Source organism: Cydia pomonella, chromosome 19 (genome assembly GCF_033807575.1).
Source record: "Cydia pomonella isolate Wapato2018A chromosome 19, ilCydPomo1, whole genome shotgun sequence".
Lineage (NCBI taxonomy): Eukaryota > Metazoa > Arthropoda > Insecta > Lepidoptera > Tortricidae > Cydia > Cydia pomonella.
This window is the reverse complement of record NC_084721.1, coordinates 7,448,802-7,472,980: the sequence shown is the minus strand read 5'-3', so window position 1 is coordinate 7,472,980 and position 24,179 is coordinate 7,448,802. Positions and strand designations below refer to the sequence as shown.

The following is a 24,179-nucleotide window of genomic DNA, read 5'->3' as shown; positions in this document are numbered from 1 at the left end:
CACTTAGCTACAATTCGCGCTTGTGGCATTTACATATATACGCACTTATAAGAGTACATAATTAAGTAGCAGTGCCACCATTATTTTATTTAAGGTATGCCGATGTTTGCTTGATAATTCTAGCAATTATAATAGGCAATCAAAGGTACAAGGTACGCGAGGTGTTCAGAATTAATGAAATGTACAAGAAATGAAGAGAATGATCTTATTTATTTATGCTGCAGTAGGTATTCCTTTGACGAAAAGCGAGTATGAACTAATAGGTAATTCCAAAAAGGAATATTTTATACTCAGGGTTTTGCTCTCGTTGTTGAAATCCACTTTCGGTGGGTTGATGGCATTTACTGTCACTGAAACATACGTAACCTCCGTATTCGGTGGAACCTGAAATAATTAACAAACGGCTTGTAAATTGGAAAACGGTGACAGTAAATTTGTAAATCCAAACCTATCCGTATATAGAGTAAATAATGTGAAAAAATATATTTTGTGATTCATGCATCACGCATTCTTTCGGTAAAATATAAATGAGAAGTACACGATCGAAAACCAAGAAACAACTTTAAATTAAATTAATAAAAAGTTAGGGTTTCCAAGAATGATCACTAATTAACAAAATTAAAGATCTGCGGAGTTCGAGTCCCTTCGTTATAGATCCCATTAATTTTATCAATCATCAGGGGGCCTAGGCAAGATCTTAAATTATGTGTGTGGAAATCATGGTGGAAATAATCACGTGAGTTTTCATAGTCAGTCATCCCGAATCTAAATTTTTTTTTTTTCGTTAGGCGTTTGTCAATTTAGGATTGTCATTTTGGCTAGGTCCCCAAATCTCACAGACAGGGTGCTTAGCCAACATTCCAATCGTTAACGCTCCGTAGCGAACGAAACGCAACTGTCACTGTTACACTAATATGGAAGAGTGATAAAGAGAGATGTCTACGCTACGTTATGGAGTTTGGAGCGTTTACGATTGGCACGTCTAAGTGTTTGGCAAAAATCTATTCGAATAAGAATAAGAATAAAAACAGAAATTTTATTCTTATTCCAACACCATGGAATAAGAATAAGGGTCTCCCCAAACTAGTCGACGCCGTTTCGGCAAATCGCGTACGGAAAAAGCTTTATGTCAACGCAATAAGAGCGAATAAGTCGTAAATCGGCTCGGCCCACGCGAAACGACGTCTTTCGACGGGAAAACGGCGTTTTGCCGTAAAGCTGTTCGCATTCGTACGACGCTGTTTGCAGCCTACCGCACACGTTCGCATTCATAAATCTCCTTATACAGCCGTACGGTGCCGGAAAGAGTAGAACGGCTCCGATCACGGCCGAGTACCTACGATAAGGACCGGTCAGAGCTGGCGGAAGCCGATCAGCGTGTTCGACGGCCGAACATAGCTGACGACGGCCGAACAGAGCCGATGACGGCCATAATAATCGTAAAACATTTTTGGATCGAGTTTCAAACGAGGATATCGTAAATTAAATTCACCTTCACTTAATCTATATTGCCACAAAGAATCAACCCACGGTCGCCTCCGCTTTTTCTGGTGTAGGTGCTTTTCTCTTCCAACAAGTAGGCTACGATAAAAATGCTGGTAAGCCTTTTTTTCCATGCCCGTCTACTTAAAATATCCATCATCACAGGTTCTTATATAATATGTAACAATTACCAAGGAAAATAATCTTACAGGTCTGTTCAATTTCAAACTCAGGTTGTTACTAACGACCAGTCTCCAAAAATGAGATTTACGATTGCCGATCACCCGCTGTCCTACATCTGTTCGTCGGACTCAACGGCTGTACGTGTGCTGTCTGACGTCTCGACGGCAGGACGGAGCACGGGAGAGCCGACCGTCGCTTTACAACTGTTGCGATAGCAAGTCGCAGGCGATCGGGCGTCTCTACGGCCGCAAGGAGGATGAGACGGCTAAACGCAGGTGTCCAACCGCGGAGACGGTCGATCGGCTAAATGCGAATAGTGTGGTGTAAAACACTCGGCGAAAGCCGACTCCGCGTCGACTGGTTTGGGGAGACCCTTAATCCATCACTTTTTATTTTAAAATAACATGAAATGGAATAAATCATGCAGTTTTTATTTTAAATTAAGAATAAAAGATGGAATAATTATTAAATTTTGGCATCTTTCTTTGTTACGTCTGATAAAAGCGATATTTTTTATGCTAGTATATGCCTATTCTATCTACTCGTATATTTCATACGTAATGTTAAGGACTTACGGGTACGTTAACATAATTGTTATATTGAAACAAATGAATTCGGCCATCCTTTGTGTAAATTTGTTTACCAACTTCCTTGTTACCTGTAGGCAATAAACATGAAATGAACATTAGTTTTCGTCAAATTGTGTTTTTTTTTACAGCCATGGATTGTTTTGTATGAAAGAGGGAAAAATCACACTAGAATTGGAAATTTAATTTAAATTATGGTTACGTGTTGTTTCAGCCACAAAATTTACATATTGTAAACGTTTCAACCATATTTAGACTGTCGACCTTCAGATATTTTGAGAGTCATAAGATAGCTATAATTAATGTTATAAAATGGGTCTAACGCGATTAAATTTCATTAAATTTTACCTTGTATCTGACGTTTCAGCCAGGTTACACTAGCTACTAATTGCTATAATTAAATATCAACCGATCGTTATAAATGGTATAGAAGGTTGCTAGCTGCCAGTTAGGTGAAATAATTAAATTTAATCATTAAACATGTGTACAAAACGCGAGTGTTTAAAGTGTTATACAACCGATAGATAACCGCGGTAGGCGGGCGTACGAGTCGCGAGGGTCGGGAGTCGGGACGGACTGAAGAGAGCGTAGAGGGCATAAAATAAAGGTTTCCATTAACAGCCTCTGCCACTTCGTACCGTATCAGTGACAATAAAATGAGATCCTTAGCGGCTTTCATTAACCGAAGCGTTAGGAAAGTCTCCATTTTAACTCCAGCAAATTGCTTTCGTATGTCCGGATGTTCTCATCTACAGGTCTCAATTCTCAACCGATTCTTGTGAAAATTTCACAAGAGGTCACATTTTGACCAGATTCTATTTTTTTTTTGTCGATTCAGATTTTAGAATATTTTCAAAATGCGGAAATCGGCATAAATGGCTTAAGTAGGTATCAATAATGTGATAATAATTCAACGAGCTTAAGTATTTTAACTTTTACATTTTCTAAGCCTATCGCGAGGTCTACAGCCAAAGAGATTTCTACAGCTCACAGAGCCACTAGTGTACCTCGAGTCTGACCGTAACTGAGTTTTCTTCCGAAACCGAAAGCGAGTCGGAATTTCATCCCAACCCATGCGGAGAATCCATGTGGATTCGGAAGGTTCGGTTTTGCTCTATTTTCAGCATTACCGAAAACAGTTTCTGCAAGCCGAAAGGTTCGGCGATTCTTTGGCTGAAACCGAACCTTCAGCCTTATTTTATGCAGAACCTTGTCGAAACCGACACCGAAACTTCAGTCGGATACTACTTTGATGTTATAATAATTGTGACTGTGAAGGTGCGAAGTGGCATTTAATAAACTTACACTTACGTGGCATATAACAACGTAATTTTCAAATTGTTCGAATGTTGATTTCAATTAATCAAATTTCAAATTTTATTGACGTAATCGGTTGGGATTGGAAGCCGATGGCCTACCACTTGAAAAGGTGAAGAAAAAGTGTGCCCTGTACTTTTTTAAACCTAACACATTTTGGGTTCTGTCTACTCAGAATCACGAGCACTATCGATTTAGGCAATCAAAAAGTGTCCCGCTTTTGATAGTCAGTTTTTTTAATAAAAAATAACATTATTTTATTTCAGACAGAGTCCATATACAATTTAAAATTAAAACAACAAATAAAAAAATTAAATTAAAAATCAAAATTACAAATTAGACCACAAATAATTACTATTATTATACTTACACAATTTATTTATATTACACTTACACATAAATATCCATTAATAGTTTTGTAACGCAGTTAACCATACATTTTGTATGGACCGTTACAAAACTGACCAATAAGTTCTGTACGGAAAATAGGGATAATTAAGGCAAAACGGGTACACTTTTTTCTAACAACCCCCAAAAACCTCGTACTCTTACTATACCTGACTAAAACTTACCAAACTCGTAGACATATTCGTTAATAAAAGCCAACACGTTAACTGCGAGTTGAAGAACAATAAATATTGCCAATAGGTGCTTCGGGTTCATAATTATATGGTACCTAGAGTTTGACAGCCTGCTTGCCACCTATATTGCCAGGAATTAAGGTTGAAGATGGCAACTATTATAGGTAAGGTTGTTTTATTTCTAGGTTTAACTTTAGTTTTATTTTTGTAATACAATATTTGAATTTAGTTAGTTCATATAGATTGTTTAAGACGTTTATTTTATTGAAATAAACAGCACTATTATAATATTTATAATATTTAAGTTACTCACTGCTGTAATGCCTGTTATGGTCTAGTATTTATAAATTCTATTCCATTAAACTGTGTAGGTTAGTACTTGTATATATTATTTAAACTATGTAAAGCACCTAGCTTGAAATTATAATATGTTTTATATTTTTTATTATGATTTATAACAAATAAGAAACTCTGATACTCGTAACTACATGCAGGATGCTATTTAAAAATGACTATTTTTTCCGGCCCAAACCCTCTCGCGCATGAGAGGAGGCCAGGGCTATAACCGCGAAAATCCGAGTTCGTTAATTGCGGCCATTTATCTCTGTCACTCTAATTACGTCTTAGTGAGAGTAAAAGAGAAAGATCCCCGCAATTTGCGAATTTCGATTTTCGCGGTTGGCACAATGGGACGTATATAGGCTTTTTTTTTGGGATTGTACGGTTGTGCGTTAGATCTTTGGCTATTGGCTATATCATCTATATGGAATTTTATTATTCTCAGTTAATAAATATAATTCGTGCTATATACACCATGAAATTCAATCGGTGATCAGGATATTTATGGTGATATTTGCCTTTATGTCTTCCATACACATTCATTACACACACAAAGATTATATCACCATATTTTTTTTAAATATCGTGGATTTAGTCTTTTTAAATGAAGTTTAAATCGATTGGCTAAAGGCATATTTCAAGGTTTATAGCGTGGCATTTTGAAACCATAAAACGAGTGCAGGTTTTTATGGGTATATGTAATAGTATACATTGGCTTTGTTTCTTTAGATAAATACCCAGTTCGAATATCTGAGACAGTCATATGCTCTTGTCATCGTATTCGAACCCAGTAAAGTCGACTCGGTTAATTGAAACACCTCCCGGTTTGAATAAAAAATACAAGAAAGATGGTTGTTTGTGCGGTGAATTGGTGCCACAGCAGGGCAATTAACAAAATAAATTATCTGACATTAATTTTCACGCAAGTAAGTTGTTTAAATCCCTCTACTTTCGGTGAAATAAAGAAAGACTGGTAACATAGTTTGTGTATATGTGTCTGTGGCGCTGTGTATAAGCACACGCGTCGCGTCGTACGCACACATCGATCGTGTTTCGGCTTCACATGCAGATTAATTAGTAGTATGGGACTACTTGTCTGTGTCCAATAAGTCTAGGTTGTTTTAACCCCCGAGGCAAAAAGAGGGGTGTTATATGTTTGACGCCAATGTCTGTCTGTCTGTCTGTGGCATCATAGCTCTCTAACGGATGGACCGATTTCGATGCAGTTTTTTTTACATAGAAACTAGTTTTGCTTGCAATGGTTCTTATCTATGTTTGATAGAAATCGATCCAGCAGTTTGAAGAGTATCAGCTCTTTTCCAAAGTGATGTAAGGCATTTTTGGCATAAGTATAGCGTAGGGGGGTTTTCAATTTTCAAATATTTATCTTATCACAATTACGGTTAACAGATGATGTGTGGCTAAAAGGTATATCAAAGAAAATGTCACTAAGCCCTCCATCCCACTGGATCCCACTCCAAGCCGGATTCGAACAGGTGGAGAGGAGTGGACTGTAGAGTTAAAAGATGTAAAATAACAGACAAATAGAGATTTGTTGCAAGAGCACAAATATGGAGCACGTTACATTTCAATGGTCAACATAGAAGAGATCGCTATGGTGACAAAAATCAGTAATGTCACAGTTTAAAAATCAAGAATTAAAGTTATTAATTTTAACGTTGCTAACATTACTGCGCCTAGAAAATGAAATGAAATCATGTTAAATTTAAATAAAAGCATACTATCATGAGTAAGAGCATCTCTAGCCTACCCGGTAACGGCGGGCCTTGTTAACTGGGATTTTTTTCAACAACTGCGTAGTATTTTTTTTTATTATTGCAAGCTCAGCAAAAATTATGCATTTTATGAATGAAATTCATTTGGAAACTGGATATGGACCCACTTACCTATACCACTATACTACGCACGGTACCGTTTAGGGAATGCTTTCGGAACTGGATTTGTATGGCGTGAACCGGAAATTCCCGGTTCTGGTACTGTATTTGTTTAGAAAACTAGTACCGAGAGCACTCCCTAGTACCGTCCTGTTAGGTTTTTAGGTATTAATGCGGTACGCTGAAAGTATTATTAAAACGTGTTACGATTGTTAATTAATAGTTGGCTGCAATTGCCCTACAGTTTTTCAATTAGTGTTACTGCAAACCACTTTACCACAGTGAAACTTCAGCAAAAGAATTTAATCATATTCATTTAATTTATAATTAGGTGGGTGTATTTACCAAGTTTATAACTTAGCACTAACAGCGCGGCTTACGTGGGCGATGACTCACATTCGGAGATCGCCCACGTACCTAGGACACTTCCATAGGTATCAAAGGATTGAATTCATACGCGCCGCGCTGCGCCGCGCCACGCTGCGCCGCTTCGCGTTCGCGAGTTATTCGCTCAGGTAAGACACTGCCTAATTTGGGACATCATAAGGACAAGATGGCCATCTACGAAGGCGAAGCTTATTGTTTTAAGGGTCTTTCCCTGAGAATATGTCTGCGGTTACGTCTAATTGTACGACATACATTTTCATACATTTTGTATAGGTCCCGGCAATTAGACCGCAGGCATATTTTTTAGAAAAACACTTAATTTTACACAGAAAGATAGAAAGTGCGGCGTTAATTCAATTTTGCCGTTGGTGGCAATGATTATCGTGTTTTCAAAAAACATGTGAACATCAGAATAATAAAAAATGTAATACTCGTCTACTATGTAATAGGCTGCAATTTTGATACCTAAATAAATCATTTTTAATTTTTTTTTCATTTTCATTTTCATATAGGTATCTTGCAGTCGATAAGATTTTTTGTTATTATCTTTCGACTTATCGTGAAAACTCGTTTTAACTAGTGAGCAAGCGTTTATCTCAGTGCCTGAATTTTATTTTGAAGGGTAATTAGAAAAAAAAAATCTTACCAAGGCACTTAGTCTAAACTAAATCCCGCTTAAAAGTAAAACTAGTTTCAATACATGAAAAGAGTTTTAACTAGTGATAACTAATAAATTAAAAATTTTAAAAATGCACTTCGTATCCCTAAAATATAATTTTATGGCAAAAATGCCATCCATCATGGAATAGAGCTACTTAAATTTCAAATGCTGGATCGATTTTTATCATCTTATATAATATAGCGAAGACAAAACCATCTAGCAGAAAACCTTGACAAATTCTATACCTCATTATTTTCTTCAAAAATCACTTTATTGCTAATATAAGATAATATCGGTGAAAACCGCATGAAATTTTTTATCAGTTTTATTTGAACATACAATATATACAGACAGCCGCGGTGAGGGACTTTATGTTATAAGGTGTAGTGATCGTGATTTTATTATTATGTATATACAGTAGGTAACAGAACGAAAGGCAAAGAAAGAGACCCCTTAAAGTTTGATAAATAAGTTAACTGCGATATGGATGCATCTTGAAAGTCAGGCTAACACTAGTGTTTGATAGCACAGGGTCTGCAAGTGTTAAACGTCATAACTCATAATTTCATAGAAGTTTGACGTTTATTCTAACACTTCCATACTTTGTGTTATCAAACACGGTGCAGAGTTAGCTTAGCTTAACTCTAACAACTTACCAAGTATGTATAAAAGAAGGAAAGGAAAGATTCGCACACTTCTGGTAAGCATCACTCTCCTCTATTCTTCTCTGTCAACTTTACTTCTATCTCTTTTCTCTTTCTCCCTCTTCCTACTTGGCAGCCACTCCTCAAGCTGTAACCCGCCCCAGGTGTGCCCAAACAGTGTAAGTCAGTACTTTAGTTCCAGTCTTGCCGGAGGTGGAGAATTTCTAAATTTTTCTTTAGTATTTGAAAACAAAATAGAGAGAAATATTCCCAACATCAAAAAGAAAGACAAAATAAAACCAAGCACCATAAGAAACAACACAAAATTAATGGATATTCCCTATGAAACAAATTACCTTACATGGGAATGGACTGGACACGGGCTAAGAGAACCAGGACAGAAATGGTCAAAAATTGTTACAACCAGGTACCCCAAAGATGAAAAAAGTGGCAGACCTTACCGCAGATGGGAAGATGACATAACAGCTATCGCTGGACCAATATGGACAAAAATAGCAACCAACAGAGGGGAATGGAACGTCTTACGGGAGGTCTATGCCGGGAGGCAAGTCGACCGATGTCTATAATAATATGAAATGGCATACATAACAATGAACTTTTATAATGTTTAAATCAATTATTTGACAATTTATTTAAACCTGACATGATTGTGATAGTTTAAATTAGGTTGTAATAAATAGTTATTTTATTTTATATTTTAAAAATTTGTAGCATCGATCGCAGACGTTTCTGCTTGACAAAAATCAGTTCACCAAGTTTTTTATGGTTTTTAGAATGGCTGCCGACAACTTGAGGCTTCAAGTTTTGTGCCTATTGATAGCAGTCATTGCAGTTACAAAAGCATACGATAACTTTTATGAATTTGGTAAGTCAAACATTACTACGAGTACATATATAGGCATGTATGGGTGACAGGTGGGTGGACCAACTTTTTAGGGTTCCATTGCCAAAATCGCAAAAACGGAACCTTTAGTCGTCACGTTAGTCCGTCTGTCTGTACGTCACTACCATTTTACTCGGAAACTATAAGACATATTTTAATAACATTTAAAACGTGGGTGTATTTTGTTATTCTGTGAGCCGCTACTTAATTTAGCAGTAAAAATGTATAAAAATATATATTTAGGGGGGCACTCCATACATGTAAGTATAGTAGTATAAAAAGTTATTTTCCAGTTAAATAAACACGTGGCACCTAATTCGATAGGCCTTTCAAAAAAACATTAAGGTTCCTAAGAAGTCTGAAAGTCTAGAACGAAGAGTACTCTCCTTCTGCTCTACCGAACTTCTATAATAGAAAATGTGTACAAACGCTATGAGCGACGAAAGAGCTTTTAGACGGGTTTAGTACATTAAGTTACAAACATTGAAAATGAGTGCAACCTTTCGCCGTTGAACATGGCGTTTTGCGAATCTAAAATATATTTATATAAATTAATATTTTGTAATAGTATTTCAAATGCCTTAATGATATTGTTCATTATACCAATGTAGGATGAAATTGCCTTACGCTGATTTTGTTTTTTTTTTCTAATTAGTTTTTTTACACACATAAAGAAGGAGATATTCCTTAAGAGGCCTTATTCCTACAGACGAGCGTATTTTGTAAAATGCTTCCTTTTTCATTCAAGATTACGACGTAACTATCAGTATTTATTCAAAAACTGATAACGTACTTAAATAATCGTTTCCTAAACTAGGGGCTCCAACAGTTCAAATTTTCATTTTCTCTTTTAAACCTCTTTTTTAATGAGGTTTTTTGGGAGTCTTTTCCAAATTTTGCAGTGAGATGTGGCGTTTCGGTTCTTAATTTTGCTATAAACAAGAATCATTTGGTACATGAATGACTACAATTTGATTCAACATATCTCGTACGAGGGGCTGGAATGATTAACAATCGAAGATTCATTTGAAAAAACTGATAAAATACCTTCCGAGTTTTCTTCATTTTTTTGGCGAAAACAGGGTTTTATTATATTTTATTTCCGCAAATTGTACGCATATTTTGCTTTAAAAATAATATTATAGCAAACTGTAACTTTATGTTAACCTATAAAAAAAAAATCATAACTATGGGACCTACATTGCCGTAAATTTATATTTTTTTAAAACACGTATAAATCACGCAGCAACGACACCCCGCTCTCAGTCCGCGCGGAGCGCGATTAGAGGATGGACCTGTGCTCGATTGTCAGGCATTCGTTTCGTTCGTAATCAGCTACGGAGTTCCGAGAAGTGCTATATACTGCGATTAGAAAATCTTAATAAAAGTTCATTTTTACAGTATGCCTAACAAGAGACTCGCTTATTGATGGATTTTCGGTGTTACTTTTTTTATATACTACGTCGGTGGCAAACAAGCATACGGCCCGCATATGTACGCCTGCAACTCCAGAGGAGTTACATGCGCGTTGCCGACCCTAACCCCTCCCGCCCCTCGTTGAGCTCTGGCAACCTTACTCACCGGCAGGAACACAACACTAGTGTTATTTGGCTGCGATTTTCTGAAAAACGCATTTTCACTTGAAATTACGTTAGGGTTTGCATTATTATTTTTGACCCGGATGAAGTCCAAGTTCTCATGATGGAGTCAGGAGTTGGTCACCAGAACTCCTAATCTACTAATTATAATCCCATCGTGTTTGCGCTCAAAAGATTTGCCCTGACGAACACCAATCGATCTAGATGAGGTCCAGGGTCTCATGATGGAGTCAGGAGTTGGTCACCAGAACTCCTACTCTACTCATCATAACTCCATCGTGTTTGGGCTCAATAGAGTTGCCCTGACGAGCACCATCAATCTAGATGAGGTCCAGGGTCTCATGATGGAGTCAGGAGCTGGTCACCAGAACTCCTAATCTACTCATCATAACTCCATCGTGTTTGGGCTCAATAGAGTTGCCCTGACGAGCACCATCAATCTAGATGAGGTCCAGGGTCTCATGATGGAGTCAGGAGCTACTGGTCACCAGAACTCCTAATCTACTCATCATAACTCCATCGTTTTTGGGCTCATTAGATTTGCCCTGACCAGCACCATCGATCTAAATGAGGTTTAGGGTCTCATGATGGAGTCAGGAGTTGGTCACCAATGAGACCCTGGACCTCATCTAGATCGATGGTGTTCGTCAGGGCAAATCTTTTGAGCCCAAGCACGATGGAATTATAATGAGTAGATTAGGAGTTCTGGTGACCAACTCCTGACTCCATCATAAGAACCTGGATGGACTTCATTCGGGTCAAAAATAATAATACAAACCCTAACATGATTTCAAATAACACTGAAACTCTATAGCACTAATGTGCGCAAACGATTGGCATCTTGACTAGGCAGCATGGGTGCGTAGCCACCATGCCAATCGATACGACAACGAAACACTATCTGTCTCTCTCTCGTACTAATATGCACAAACGATTGGCATCTTGGCTGGGCAGCATGGGTGCGTAGCCAACATGCCAAACGTTTACGATAGGACAAGGAAACACTATCTGTCTCTCTATCGCACTAATATGCGCAATCGATTGGCTTCTTGGCTAGATATCATGGGTGCGTAGCCAACATGCCAATCGTTTACGATACGACAACGAAACACTACTCTCTCTCTATCGCACTAATATACGCAAACGATTGGTATTTTGACTAGGCACAAAGCAAGTGTGTGGCCAACATGCCAATCGTTTACGATACGACAACGAAACACTATCTGTCTCTCTATCGCACTAATATACTTTATTTATACCTGCAGTCATTTAGTAACTTCTTCATTTTCCATTGGTGTGAAAGAGACAGAATAAAGAGCAAGGGTTATAGTACACTCTGTAGTCTGTACACTTAGTAGTAGTGTACATAAAAAAAAACCTACTGTGCATATACAATAAAATAAAGAGTGCCCATATGATATCATATGACACTAAAATTAATGTTGCTTGAAATTATATTGAAAACTATCAAGATTATTCGTGTCTGCATCAAACGCGCGTCGCGTTGCCGGCGCTCGCGTACCGAGCGCCAACGCCATCTATCGAGCGTTATTTCGTGAAATCGGAGAACGTTCCAAGGATTAAGGGCTCTTAATGTTTCAGGCAATTATTCAATAGGAGAAGAATATATTCGAAAACAGGGAAGCATTCCAGCATTTTATTACCGGCTTGATGTCTTAGTTTCTGTAAGTAGCAGGCGGCCCGAATGTATTAATTGTTTTGACACTTTTGATACTATTCATGTTTTTTAATATTCTTTTTATTATTTAATCTTTATTGTATACAGAACGTTATTGTTTAATACAACTTTCAAGCGTGCTATAGCGACGTAAAACAGGGAATTTGGCCTGCTAACCCCTTCTAAAATCACATGAAACATTCAAGTGACATAATATATTAACTGCTGCCCCCCCCCCCCCCCCCCCCCCCCTGGATCTAAAATATTACATACAATACAGAGTGTTTATTTAGTCACATGCAAAATTTTACGGGAAGAATATATATGTAGATCATACTTGAGTACCTACGGGACTAACCCCGATATCGCGAAAAACCATTTACATTACCATAGAAAATGTCAACGTCAGTGTCAAAATGTATGAAACAGACATTTTTTTTTGGTGATTTCGGGGTTGGTCCCTTAGTAAAAGTTAGGTACTCAGTATGACCTATATATTTCTAAAGTATGACCTATATATTGCTGGTGACTAAATAAACATCTGTATATGCCCCTCTGCGGCGTCTGTAATGCAGCTGAGGTCGGAATCCGAACGTCAGCTTTATTCATGACAATCCCAAATATGTATGAAGTTCTACCCAAATCCATATGTGGAAAATTGTTTTGTTTGGCACCGACTTCAAAAACTAATTAATTACCAGGATGGTTATTAATTTTCTTACTATTACGTATTAATTACTTTTTGGCAAAAAATTGCTTTACGACGAGATAGGGACTGGACTAGGATAGGCGTGGGGTACTTATATAAAATTATTTTGTGCTTTTCAGTGGGTCAGTTTTTTTAAGGCGGTTCCCGTTTTTTTTAAAGATATAAAATGAAATTATTTTGGTTTTTGTTTTTTATTAATTTTTTTTTAAATAAATTTTTTATATCATTTTTTACTTTTTTGTAACTCATTTTTTTTTTCTAGGAACTGGAGAATAAGTTGGTCACAGGTGTCAAAGTAGTCGTAAGCGGGCCCGCAACTCCAAGAGTGTCATATAGCAGACCGTGGGTCTACATCCAGTACCACTTTCCGCAATGGACCGTAAGTGAATACGTAGTGACCGCTAAAGCTGTGCCATGTCGTCCTTGCGAAAGGTCCCTGCCCAAGGATGTCCTGCATAATGGTGAAGACTTTAATATGTATGGGGAACTGTAAATAAATAATAAATAAATATTATAATACATTACTTATTACACTAATTGGCTAACGCACATATTAAGCTCAATATGGTTTGTGTTATGGGTACTAATATAACCTACAATACAATGTACTTACCTGTAATAAGTATATAAAAATTTAAAGGTAAGTATACTAAAATTCATAGAAAGCGCCATGAAAGCACCCATGACTCAGGAACGAACATCCGTGATCATAACACAAATAAATGCCCTTACCAGGAACCCGGGGCCATCACATCAGTCACTACCCAGCTACCCACTAGGTCAGACAGGTCGTTAAAATTGTGAGAGAAATGATAATATTCTATGTTGTGTTATATTGTTAACAATCGTTGACCTCGCTTAATGTTTCCACATTCTCTAAACTAGGTAAGGGCTCCTCTACACGATGGCCCAGCGCAGGCCAGTCCAAGGGACGCATTTAGGGAGTAAGTGATATTGCTCTCATTCCACCGCATAGCTGCGTCCGTTAGACTGGCTTACGCTGGGCCATCGTCTAGAGGAGCCCTAAGGTGGATAACTCTAGGGAGGGCATGCCGATTAGCGACCGAAAGATAGCGTGAGAGCGCACAAGTTGTGGATTTTCACCATTTTTCCCAAAACTCAAACAATTTCACAATATGTGTTGGTATTGGCGCAAACAATCACTACACCCTATAAAACAAAGTCCCCCGCCGCGTCTGTCTGTTTGTATGTATGTTCGCCATAAACTCAAAAACCACTTCATGCAGTTTTCAGCTATCAATAGATTGATTCCTGTGGAAGATTTAAGTGTAATATTTATTAACGTTTTGTGTAATCCGTGCGAAGCCGAGGCGGGACGCTAGTACAAAACATTACGTCCAAATCGAAAAACATTTACACTCAACAGCAATATTGCTTTGTATTATCTATTAAAAAGAAAACGGTACACTATAGATACGCGTCAGAACAGATGCGTTTGACATGACTCAAGGTCGTATCAAAACCCGGATCTTAACACGTTGTAAGTCAGAAAGCTAAGAGAATTTGAAATATAGGTGGATTGTCAAAGAAAATTTGTAGCCACAGTAAATTCACTGCTATCTTTCGATACAATTTTTAAACTTTTAGATGGTCATTTGACTTTGATCCTTATTCTTGCAGTGATATGTGTTAAATTTGTTAAATATCAAAAAGTGGCACCATCTAATATATCTAAGGCCAAAGGTATCATCATAGGCCATCGCTGGAAACGATACCGCCATACCTTTGACCTATGTCCGGTAAGATGGTGCTACTTTTAGATTTAAACAAATTTAACACATATCAGTGAAAGAATAAGGATGAAAGTCAAAAGGTATTCTAAAAGTTTTAATAATGTGTCGAAAGATGGCTGTAAATTTACTGTGGCTACAAATTTCTTTGACAGGCCACCTCTATTTCAAATACTCTTTAATTGTAAGTCAGCATCCAAGTATGAATAAAAACAATACATTTGACTCTTGCATAGTGCAAGATTTAATCTAGAACAAACTGTAGTGATAGGCTGGTAGTCGTTTACATTGTATATTTTCTTTACGAAATTTAGGATCTTCTATTTTATTTCTAATTGGTTCTTGACTGCCAACTGCCAATAGCTAGGTTTTTGATTAACTTATAATCGATGCGCAATCAAATACGATGCGTTACAATTATAGCACATTGTGCAACGAGGAGGGTAAGTGAAAAATTATATTAAGTATTGAACAAAATTTTAAGCGAAATAATTCTTAAATCCGGTAACATTTCAAACATTCGTCCGCCATATACTCGTAGTAAAGTTTTTTTTTTCAGGTTAGGCATCGAAGCCACAGCCACAGCCGGCATTCAGCCACGGTTGAAAATTGTGTAATAATATTTTGAACGGCTATTAAATTAGATTAATGCAATTAAATATGATTAATCAAAAGGAAACATAAAAAATAAATTATAAACGTCAGTATTTTAAAAGTAAAACTTACTTGGTTCGTATGTGCAAGGGTTATTTTAAACGTCGAATTTCTATCAAATTATGACGTTTAAATAACACCTTCACAGTCCGGGCTGTCAAAATCGCTGCCAACTTATCTTGGTCTAACTTTACCATATTAGTGGCTTTAAGTATGGTGGCGGCAGGGTAACTTAACTACGGAACCCTACACTGAGCATAGCACTTGGTCGGGTTTACATTCAGGCATTCATGAAATTAAGTTAAAATCGATTGGCACACTTCATGCCTAATATTATTTCGAAACCATAAAATGAATGAGTGTAGTATACTTTGACTTTGTTTTCACAATTACGGTCAACAAATGAAGTTTAACTAAAGGATATTTTTACACACGTGTATAAAATGACGTCAGTAGCCATGTAGCGACACTCAACATGTAGGTACTTATCTTTGTGGCTACCACCACCAGTTCGTCACTGACATAAACGCTATCGAGAACGTAACTTACTTTCTAGTCTACGCATCTCGCTCGTACTCGCATATAAGTATGCGAAATGTATAGAAAGTAAATTACGTTCTCGATAGCGCATATGTCAGTTTTGACATTGTCAGTGACAAATGGTACGGGTACTTATCTTATGATTTATACTCACTTGCTGCCGCTGCTGCGGTGCTGCTGGAAACCATCGCGAGTACGAACTTCTGGCCAAAGGTGACATTTTGGGCGGTTCCGTGGGAATCTGACGAATCCTGATTCAGAACAGGTGACGACGCAACAGAAAACTAAGTCACGAAAATGAATTTTTAGTATTTAAAATTTATATAATTATTGTATATTCATTTACCTATGGGTACATAGGGTACCCATAGGTAAATGAATAAACATAAAATTTTATCGATTTGATCTCCATCCTTCGAATAGAAATACAAAAATATTAGCTTTTTAACATTTTTTTAATCGGCTGTTTGTCGATTTCGTTCGCGCCTTTGCCTTGCGCGCGCATTGGACTCATGCGTAAAAAAACAACGCGCGAACCATTTTCCGTATTTGTCATAAAATTGGAATAGTTTTGCATGTTTTTAGTTTATAGGTATATTGACGAACATGTCATTTTCAAGCATTGAAAATAAGGAACACATAAAATTGACGCTGCCAGTAATAGTCATAGAGGCAAGAGCCGAGAACGATAGCTTTTTACCATCACAATCGGGTGAAAAATAATTGGCTGCATATGAAACTTTTATTCAATGGAAAATCAGCAAAAACGCTCAGTCTTTCTTGGAAAACGTGTTAGTAGCTTATTCCAATGAACTGGCGAATAAGTGCCTACAAGCCCAGCACGCTTTGGTGCAATTATTTGATGTTAAAACTGTAAGTAACCATTTTGAAAATTGTAGGTACCTTTACTGTTTTGACAAAAAAAATCTGTTTAAAAGTTTTGTTTTTTCCTCGCAAGTGTGTTGAAAAACGCCGTATGAAACGCGTGTGCATTGGTCATTACCCACATCGGCTTTCTGATTGCGCGCTGGCTTACAGCTCGCGCGCAAAATGTCGCCTCGTGTGTAATGACCAACTTAGCACACTTGTATCATAATGTTGTACTATTGTGTCCGCGGCCGGCAAAACGCCTACTTTGTCGCTTGCCATAAGGGCGCGATTTGCTTGTATCTTTATACGAATAACCTAACAAGGCGTCCTTATGGCACGCGTGACGCGACAAAGTGAGACGATTTTCCGGCCATGGTCACATTTTCGTATCTTTGGATATCTTAGAGACCTCATCTTAAGATACCTTGCTATATATAGCTCGGTATGTTACTACGATACATTTTGGTGTATTTCGTGTCTCTCACAACGTCCAAAAGCGAGGTATAGGCGGGGCTCTATTGTTTTCCATAAAGTTTTAAGTCATAATCATAATGTATTGTTTGTCCGCATTTTCGTTTGCCATAATTTGGTTTTTCTCACAAACGCGTAACTGTTCAGGATCGCCATAAAACAAACCTAACCTAACCTATCTATAGGATAACCTAAGGAAATTCCTGAAAAGTTAACGTTTTCAGAGTTATGACTAATGATACTTTCAGTAATTATGCCAAAGAAAGGGATCCGGATATTGGGCACTGTGAATGTCTTCTCGTTTGTGTGGTAGGCTGGTAGGGTGTAGGCGCTGACAGCACAGCGGATGTTATTCCATATCTAGTCTAGAGCAGAGCCTAACTGAGGAAGTACCGTAATTACAGAAAACCGCAGCCAAATAACACGACCCATAAATAGAATTGTGTTTCTCTAGGCGGGTAAGAGCTCAATCAGGGTGCGGAGTTTTAGGGTCAGCAACTCCTCTGAAGTTGCAGGCGTACATGCTACGGAGACTTTTTACCAAGAGGCGGGCCATATGCTTGTTTGCCACTGACGTAGTATTTAAAAAAATCTAACTCATCATTTCGTTACAGTGGCTGATGCCAATTTAACACAAGACGTTTTTAATTGACTAGTATCGATATGCCTACAATCGATTAATACGATCTGCAGACATAAGTCCTATCGGCAAAAGTATCTAGCAGCAGATAGCCGGTATTGCATAAAAACTAGAACCTTCAGTCAATTTTGACAAGATTTAGCACATCGTATAGGTATATCGTGTCGACAATGAAACGGGGAGCTTTTTGCGTGATTTTACTGTTTGTTATAATTGTTAATCCTGCAGATTCCTTTTTTGAATACGGTAGGATATTTAAATATGTCTAGTTGACGTAACTGGTGACCGAAGAGCTGGTGGCTTCCTCGCACAACGTATAAGCATTGAGATACAACGAGGAAATGCCGCTAGCATCCTTGGTACAATGCCTCAAGGGCCTATTTTAGATATAAGCTAGTTATAGTAATCCTCTGTATATATCCATTATGTATATTGTTATTGTAAATAAAGTACTCTCTTTATAATTTAAGATTGTATTTCATATGTGTATTATGGTAGGTATTAAAGGGCCCATTGATTAACAGTTCTCCGGACGGTAACGGCCTGTCAGTTGTTCGGAACTGTTGCGAACAGAGGGCCTACCGCGAACCACGTTCGACGTGTTGCCTCTCTGTCGCACTCGTAAATTCGTACGTAAGTGTGACAGGGAACACGTCGAACGTGGTTCGCGGTAGGCCCTCTGTTAATCAGTGGCCCCCTTAAAGGCCATGCAATTTGTAAGTATTCATAGATGCTAAGTTTTCTTTATTTTTAGGATCTCACAAAATGGGAGAGGTAGAGTCATTAAGATACCATGGTAAAATACCACCATTCCGTTCTGAACTTACGGTGAACGTTACAGTAAGTAGCAATCCATACCTACTTACATATAGTTATACTCATATATAGTAATACTATTGTAATAAAAGTTAGTCGTTCTGTAGGTATCCTGCTAAAATCGGTTAAGATGAATCTGTTTTAGTCCCGAAAATTATAGTTTTTATGTAAACCTGTGTATTTAAGGCGATTCAAGCATGAATATTATTCGACGATCGGTCTGACCCTGCATGTAGCCGATGGTCCCGGGTTCAAAACCTGGTAAGGGCATTTATTTGTGTGATGAGCTCGAATATTTAATTTTGTTCCTGAGTCATGGGTGTTTTCTATGTATTTACGTATTTTTATGCTATATATATCGTTGTCTAAGTACTTACAGCACAAGCCATACAGCTCATTATGTCGACTGGGGCTTTTAAATGTCAGCGTTTGGGGGTCAAATATTTCTTATAAAAGCAGGGAAAAACTAAGTTGACACCAAAAATAAGATTGGCATGAATAAGTAACTACGAGTTGAACTTGTGAACCGTAGTTGTACTTAGTTGGGTCATATAAGTTCTGTCACAAAGGTTTTGACTGATATAATGTAATAGATACAAAGCTTTTTATAAAAAAAAGTTTGCCATGATTTGTGTAAAAATGACACTATAATATTTATTTATTTATTTATGATTTCAAAGCTTGTTTTATACTGATTAAGACATTAATTTAAATTTAGATCGCGTCTTTATTTACTACTTCTTTACTTTGGGATTTGGGTTAGACGCGGATATGCGGCAGGATTGTAAAAAAATATACTTTATAGAAGGGAGTAAAAATCAGCGTCACATTGATAAAATAGGTACAATTGTTTATATGTATGAACCTAATTTATTAGAACGTCAATTTATTACGATCATTTAGTTCTATGACAAGTCTGTACTTCAGCTAATACCCTTCAAACTTAAGGTACTTTTCAGTGAATAGGTTTGGTAAAACACGTACAGTCGTAATTTTGACACTAGCAGTACACATTAATTATATATTATAAGATAGATCTGGTTTTGTTTTTTATAAGATTTAAGCATGTTAAAAGGATAAATAAATTGGGATCAAAATCACCTCGAACAGGTTGCGTATTTTTATAACATTTTTCTGAATAATACATAGAATTATGCAAAACCGAGACAGCAAATTACGTTAAATTATATTGTACGTAATTCAGTATTAAATAAGCTTTCAACCCATAGGTATATATAAATAATAATATGAATAATAAGGGATGTGTACCTACAGCTTTTTTGTCAGTAAAAACCTATGTGACAGAACTTATGACCTGACAAGTAGTAATGTATAGTGACGCTATCTAATTTGTATATGGACAAAGTTGTAAACAAAAGCTAGTTATTATAAACTGTATTGTAAAGTTTATAATAACTAGCTTTTATTTATGTGAGTTATTTCCTACAATCGACAATGGTTAACTAACTGAATCATACGTAATCGAGTAATCGTCACTCTAATCAGATAAAAGTGAGTTGGTTTTATTGCTATATTTTAATTATTTTTATTTTATTTTTAGCATGACCGCGCCGATCTTGAAAGCAGCTACACTTATTTAAGCGTCGTGACCACGGGACTAGTTGTTATCAGTAATCCCATCGTCATATTTGATCCAACTACAAACATTTTGAAATTACATATCAAATATCCTTTATTTGCGATGCAATTCTTTGCGAACGGCTTTTCTATGCCATTAAAACCAGGACTCCGGTTTCCTACCAGGATAAATGAAAATGATTTTCAAGAACCTCTGAAAAACAATTTCACTGTTTTGTCACACTTTTGCGTGCTGTGTTCTCAATGTTGCGTGCATTATAATAATCTTACCCGCAAACGAATCTTTTACGTTGTTCGAGTGTAAAATAATCATCTTTTACTTTCATAGCACATAATCTTGCTCAATACTATGTAAAAAATTAGAAAAGTTGAATAAAAAATCTTTTATGCTCACACTGTTTTTTATTGATTGGTTATCGTGTAATTGCGTGGACGACCGGTCTGGCCTAGTGGGTAGTGACACTAGCGACCCTGCCTAGAAGCCGATGGTCCTGGGTTCGAATCCCGGTAAGGTCATTTATTTGTTTGATGAGCACAGATATTTGTTCCCGGATCATGGGTGTTTTCTATGTAGGTAATGTAGGTATTTCAGTATTTGTATATTATATAATATCGATCACATACGCGCCAATAGAATTCCAACTTTAGCGTTTTGATTTAAGGTTCAAATTAGATTGCATTTTCGGGAAAAAAAGACGTCAATTTTTTTTTGGAAAACCTTGTAATAGATCGCTGCGGTCTGGGAAAGGGTTATATCGGATCAAATCAAATAATATATCATCTCTGCTAATCGAGTATGATTCGTAGCTATTCATGGCTGGTATAAGTAGTTAACTAGGTAAGTAAATACATTACGAGACATTCTTTTGTAAATGATCGTCAAGTCCGACAGAAGACAGAAAGAAACAAATACAGAAACACAAATAAGAAAAAAAGCGGCCAAGTGCGAGTCGGACTCGCCCATGAAGGGTTCCGTACCATTTATGACGTATTAAAAAAACTACTTACTAGATCTGGTTCAAACCAATTTTAGTTGGAAGTTTGCATGGTAATGTATATCATATATTTTTTTTAGATTTTTCATTCCGTTATTTTAGAAGTTACAGGGGGGGGGGGGGGGGGGGGGGGACACACTTTTTTTCTCTTTGGAAGTGTCTCTCGCGCAAACTATTCAGTTTAGAAAAAAATGATATTAGAAACCTAAATATCATTTTTGAAGACCTATCCTTAGATACCCCACACGTATGGGTTTGATGAAAAAAAATTTTTTTTTTTAATTTTTATGACGTATTAAAAAAAAACTACTTACTAGATCTCGTTCGAACCAATTTTCGGTGGAAGTTTGCATGGCAATGTATATCATATATTTTTTTTTGATTTTTCATTCTGTTATTTTAGAAGTTACGGGGGGGGGGGACACACTTTTTACCACTTTGGAAGTGTCTCTCGCGCAAACTATTCAGTTTAAAAAAAAATGATATTAGAAACCTCAATATCATTTTTAAAGACCTATCCATAGATACCCCACACGTATGGGTTTGATGAAAAAAGATTTTTTGAGTTTCAGTTCTAAGTATGGGGAACCCCCAAAATTTATTGTTTTTTTTCTATTTTTGTGTAAACATCATAATGCGGTTCATAGAATACATCTACTTACCAAGTTTGAACAGAATAGCTTTTATAGTTTCGGAAAAAAGTGGCTGTGACAGAATCGGACAGACAGACGGACATGACGAATCTATAAGGGTTCCGTTTTTTGCCATTTGGCTACGGAACCCTAAAAAAGGGTGCCTTGAAGATTAAACAGAGAGCAAATTCAATTTGGCTGCGAGGCTGAGACAAAATGACCGGGAATAGGAATTAGATATGTACTGTATTTTTCCTTCTAATACCTATACTCTCACTGCTTGGGTAAAAAGAGTGATGTGCCACAAGAACAAACTTTATTGCACTTCGTGCCTTAAAGTCCCTGACTAAGCTCACAATTCTAAATTAGAATCATGCGCTACGCTTATGACTCAAAATCAAAATTCACAGCAAAGACTAATTTTGCTCTATCGGTACTACCTGCCGGTACTACTAGGGCTTATTATTATATTCGTTCGTTAATTCGTCTATTCACCTCTCTATCACTCGAAATAGGCAGAGTGATTGATAGAGAGGCAGATAATTTTCGCGGTAGACTTTCTGTTTTAATTGAATTGCCCTGGCAGGTTTCATTATGTTAATCTGAATGGGATAGATAAATTAGGTACCTATAGCGGCTATAGCGATCTATAGGTCATTCACGAAAATTCGTTCATTGACTCGTATGGTCATGTTATTAAGGGACTCCCCGCAATTTTCATCTTTGACTAGTTTTGAGTCGTTACTCCTACATTTGCACTATAGGTAAAATTATATTATAAGACAAGCGGCTATCGATTCTTCAATCTTTTATCTCCATTCTGGTCTGTCGGATTTTGAAAAAAATTAACACTTATTTTTCTATATATATTTTTACAATGTCTGAGAAAACACTTTTTTCGCTACTAGATTGCTGTGAAGGATTTTACATGTACGACATCTACACTTTTGGGTTCGTCTTTGACGTCTCTAAAAACTGTCCAGAGATTTTAATTTTAAACTAATTAACTCAAAAGCTATGGCCAGTAAACCAGTTTTTTTGGCCTAAAATTGGTCAACTTTGATGCCAAATATCTCGAAGACAGTGAACTTTGAAGTAAATATGGTATACTATAATGCTTACAGCCGTTGCTGTTAATATGATAAGCTACAAAAAAACATTAGAAAACTAAGGGATTTAGGTTAAGGGAGTTAGGGTCCCCCTTAAAGGTTGAGAATTGATTTAAAATTGCGCGTCATCGCGGATGACACGAACTATACCTACTTTACTTCTGTAGGTAAACGTGACTGTATAATTGATAATTAACTTAAATCCGAATAAAAACGATTATCTACGGGCACCACTTGTAGTGCATTAAGATTGAAGATGGCACGTTTATGACGATCTTTCTAATTTAGTCATCCCAACTCTCCTTTCGTGTTTGGGAAATATTTTTCTAAATAATGAAGGAAATATGTTTTGTCCTACTCGTCACTTTTCACTACGTTGCGGCTTTGTTTCAATACGGTAGGGTAGTAAGAATTTACTTATAATATGATATCTACCTACATAATATATAAAACAACATACAGTAAGGTCCCGTTTAATTTTAAATTTATTTTATTTCAGGAGAACATAAAAAGGGTGAAGTTATTTCATATAAATTGAAGAGTACAATACCGCCACTTGTACCTATCCACAGAATTAACATAACGGCAAGTTTTAATGTACTATTAGAAGTATTAGAACAAATTAAATTATTTTCAGAAAATATTTTAATTTGTTATTATTTCAAGTAGAAACACTACTATATAAATTATAAACTGAAATAAAATGTCATATACTAAGAAAAAGTAACCAAGGCCTCAAGTGTGTGTGTGTGTGTGTGTTTTTTTTTCTTAGTATAATGTCATTTTATTTCAGTTTAAGTATAAGTTTTAATGTATTATAAAATGTATAAAGTTACAGAAATAGACACACACGCATTCGTGTTTTCCAAATGTTCATATTGCATTTCATTCGCAAACGTACAAGTATATCATACGGGTATGATAAGTCAAATACCAATAAGTAGTACTTTTTTCCGAGTGACATAAAGAGACACGGAGTGACCTCAATGGGAGTAGGATAGAGATGGCAAGTGGGCGTTCCAGTAGATCAAACACTCAGTAGCAGCCGACTCACTTTATGAAAAAAATGAAAAATGTTTTATTTGTTAATAATACAGGGTTCAATTGTAAAAACACTATGCACTAAACACCTCCAAA

The 24,179-nt window shown here is 36.7% G+C and overlaps 1 protein-coding gene and 1 long non-coding RNA gene across 4 annotated transcripts; both read left to right on the top strand.

Annotated features, from left to right (window-relative positions):
* Positions 1-6,457: 6,457 nt before the first annotated feature.
* LOC133528522 (uncharacterized) lies at positions 6,458-20,699 on the top strand. Of its 3 annotated transcripts, XM_061865912.1 has the most exons (6): positions 6,722-6,899; positions 8,871-8,962; positions 12,181-12,263; positions 13,228-13,344; positions 18,646-18,731; positions 20,269-20,699. In XM_061865912.1, the coding sequence occupies exons 1-5, from the start codon at positions 6,772-6,774 to the stop codon at positions 18,667-18,669; spliced, it is 444 nt and encodes a 147-aa protein (XP_061721896.1). In that variant the 5' UTR covers positions 6,722-6,771; the 3' UTR covers positions 18,670-18,731; positions 20,269-20,699. The 3 variants fall into 3 exon arrangements, with proteins under 3 accessions (XP_061721895.1, XP_061721896.1, XP_061721894.1); XM_061865911.1 differs by lacking the exons at positions 6,722-6,899; positions 18,646-18,731 and adding an exon at positions 6,458-6,715; XM_061865910.1 differs by lacking the exon at positions 18,646-18,731.
* A 2,593-nt stretch (positions 20,700-23,292) lies between these two features.
* On the top strand, positions 23,293-23,589 carry LOC133528525 (uncharacterized). The gene is made up of 2 exons (XR_009801006.1): positions 23,293-23,439; positions 23,542-23,589. It is a non-coding gene; the product is annotated as an uncharacterized LOC133528525 (long non-coding RNA).
* Positions 23,590-24,179: the final 590 nt, after the last annotated feature.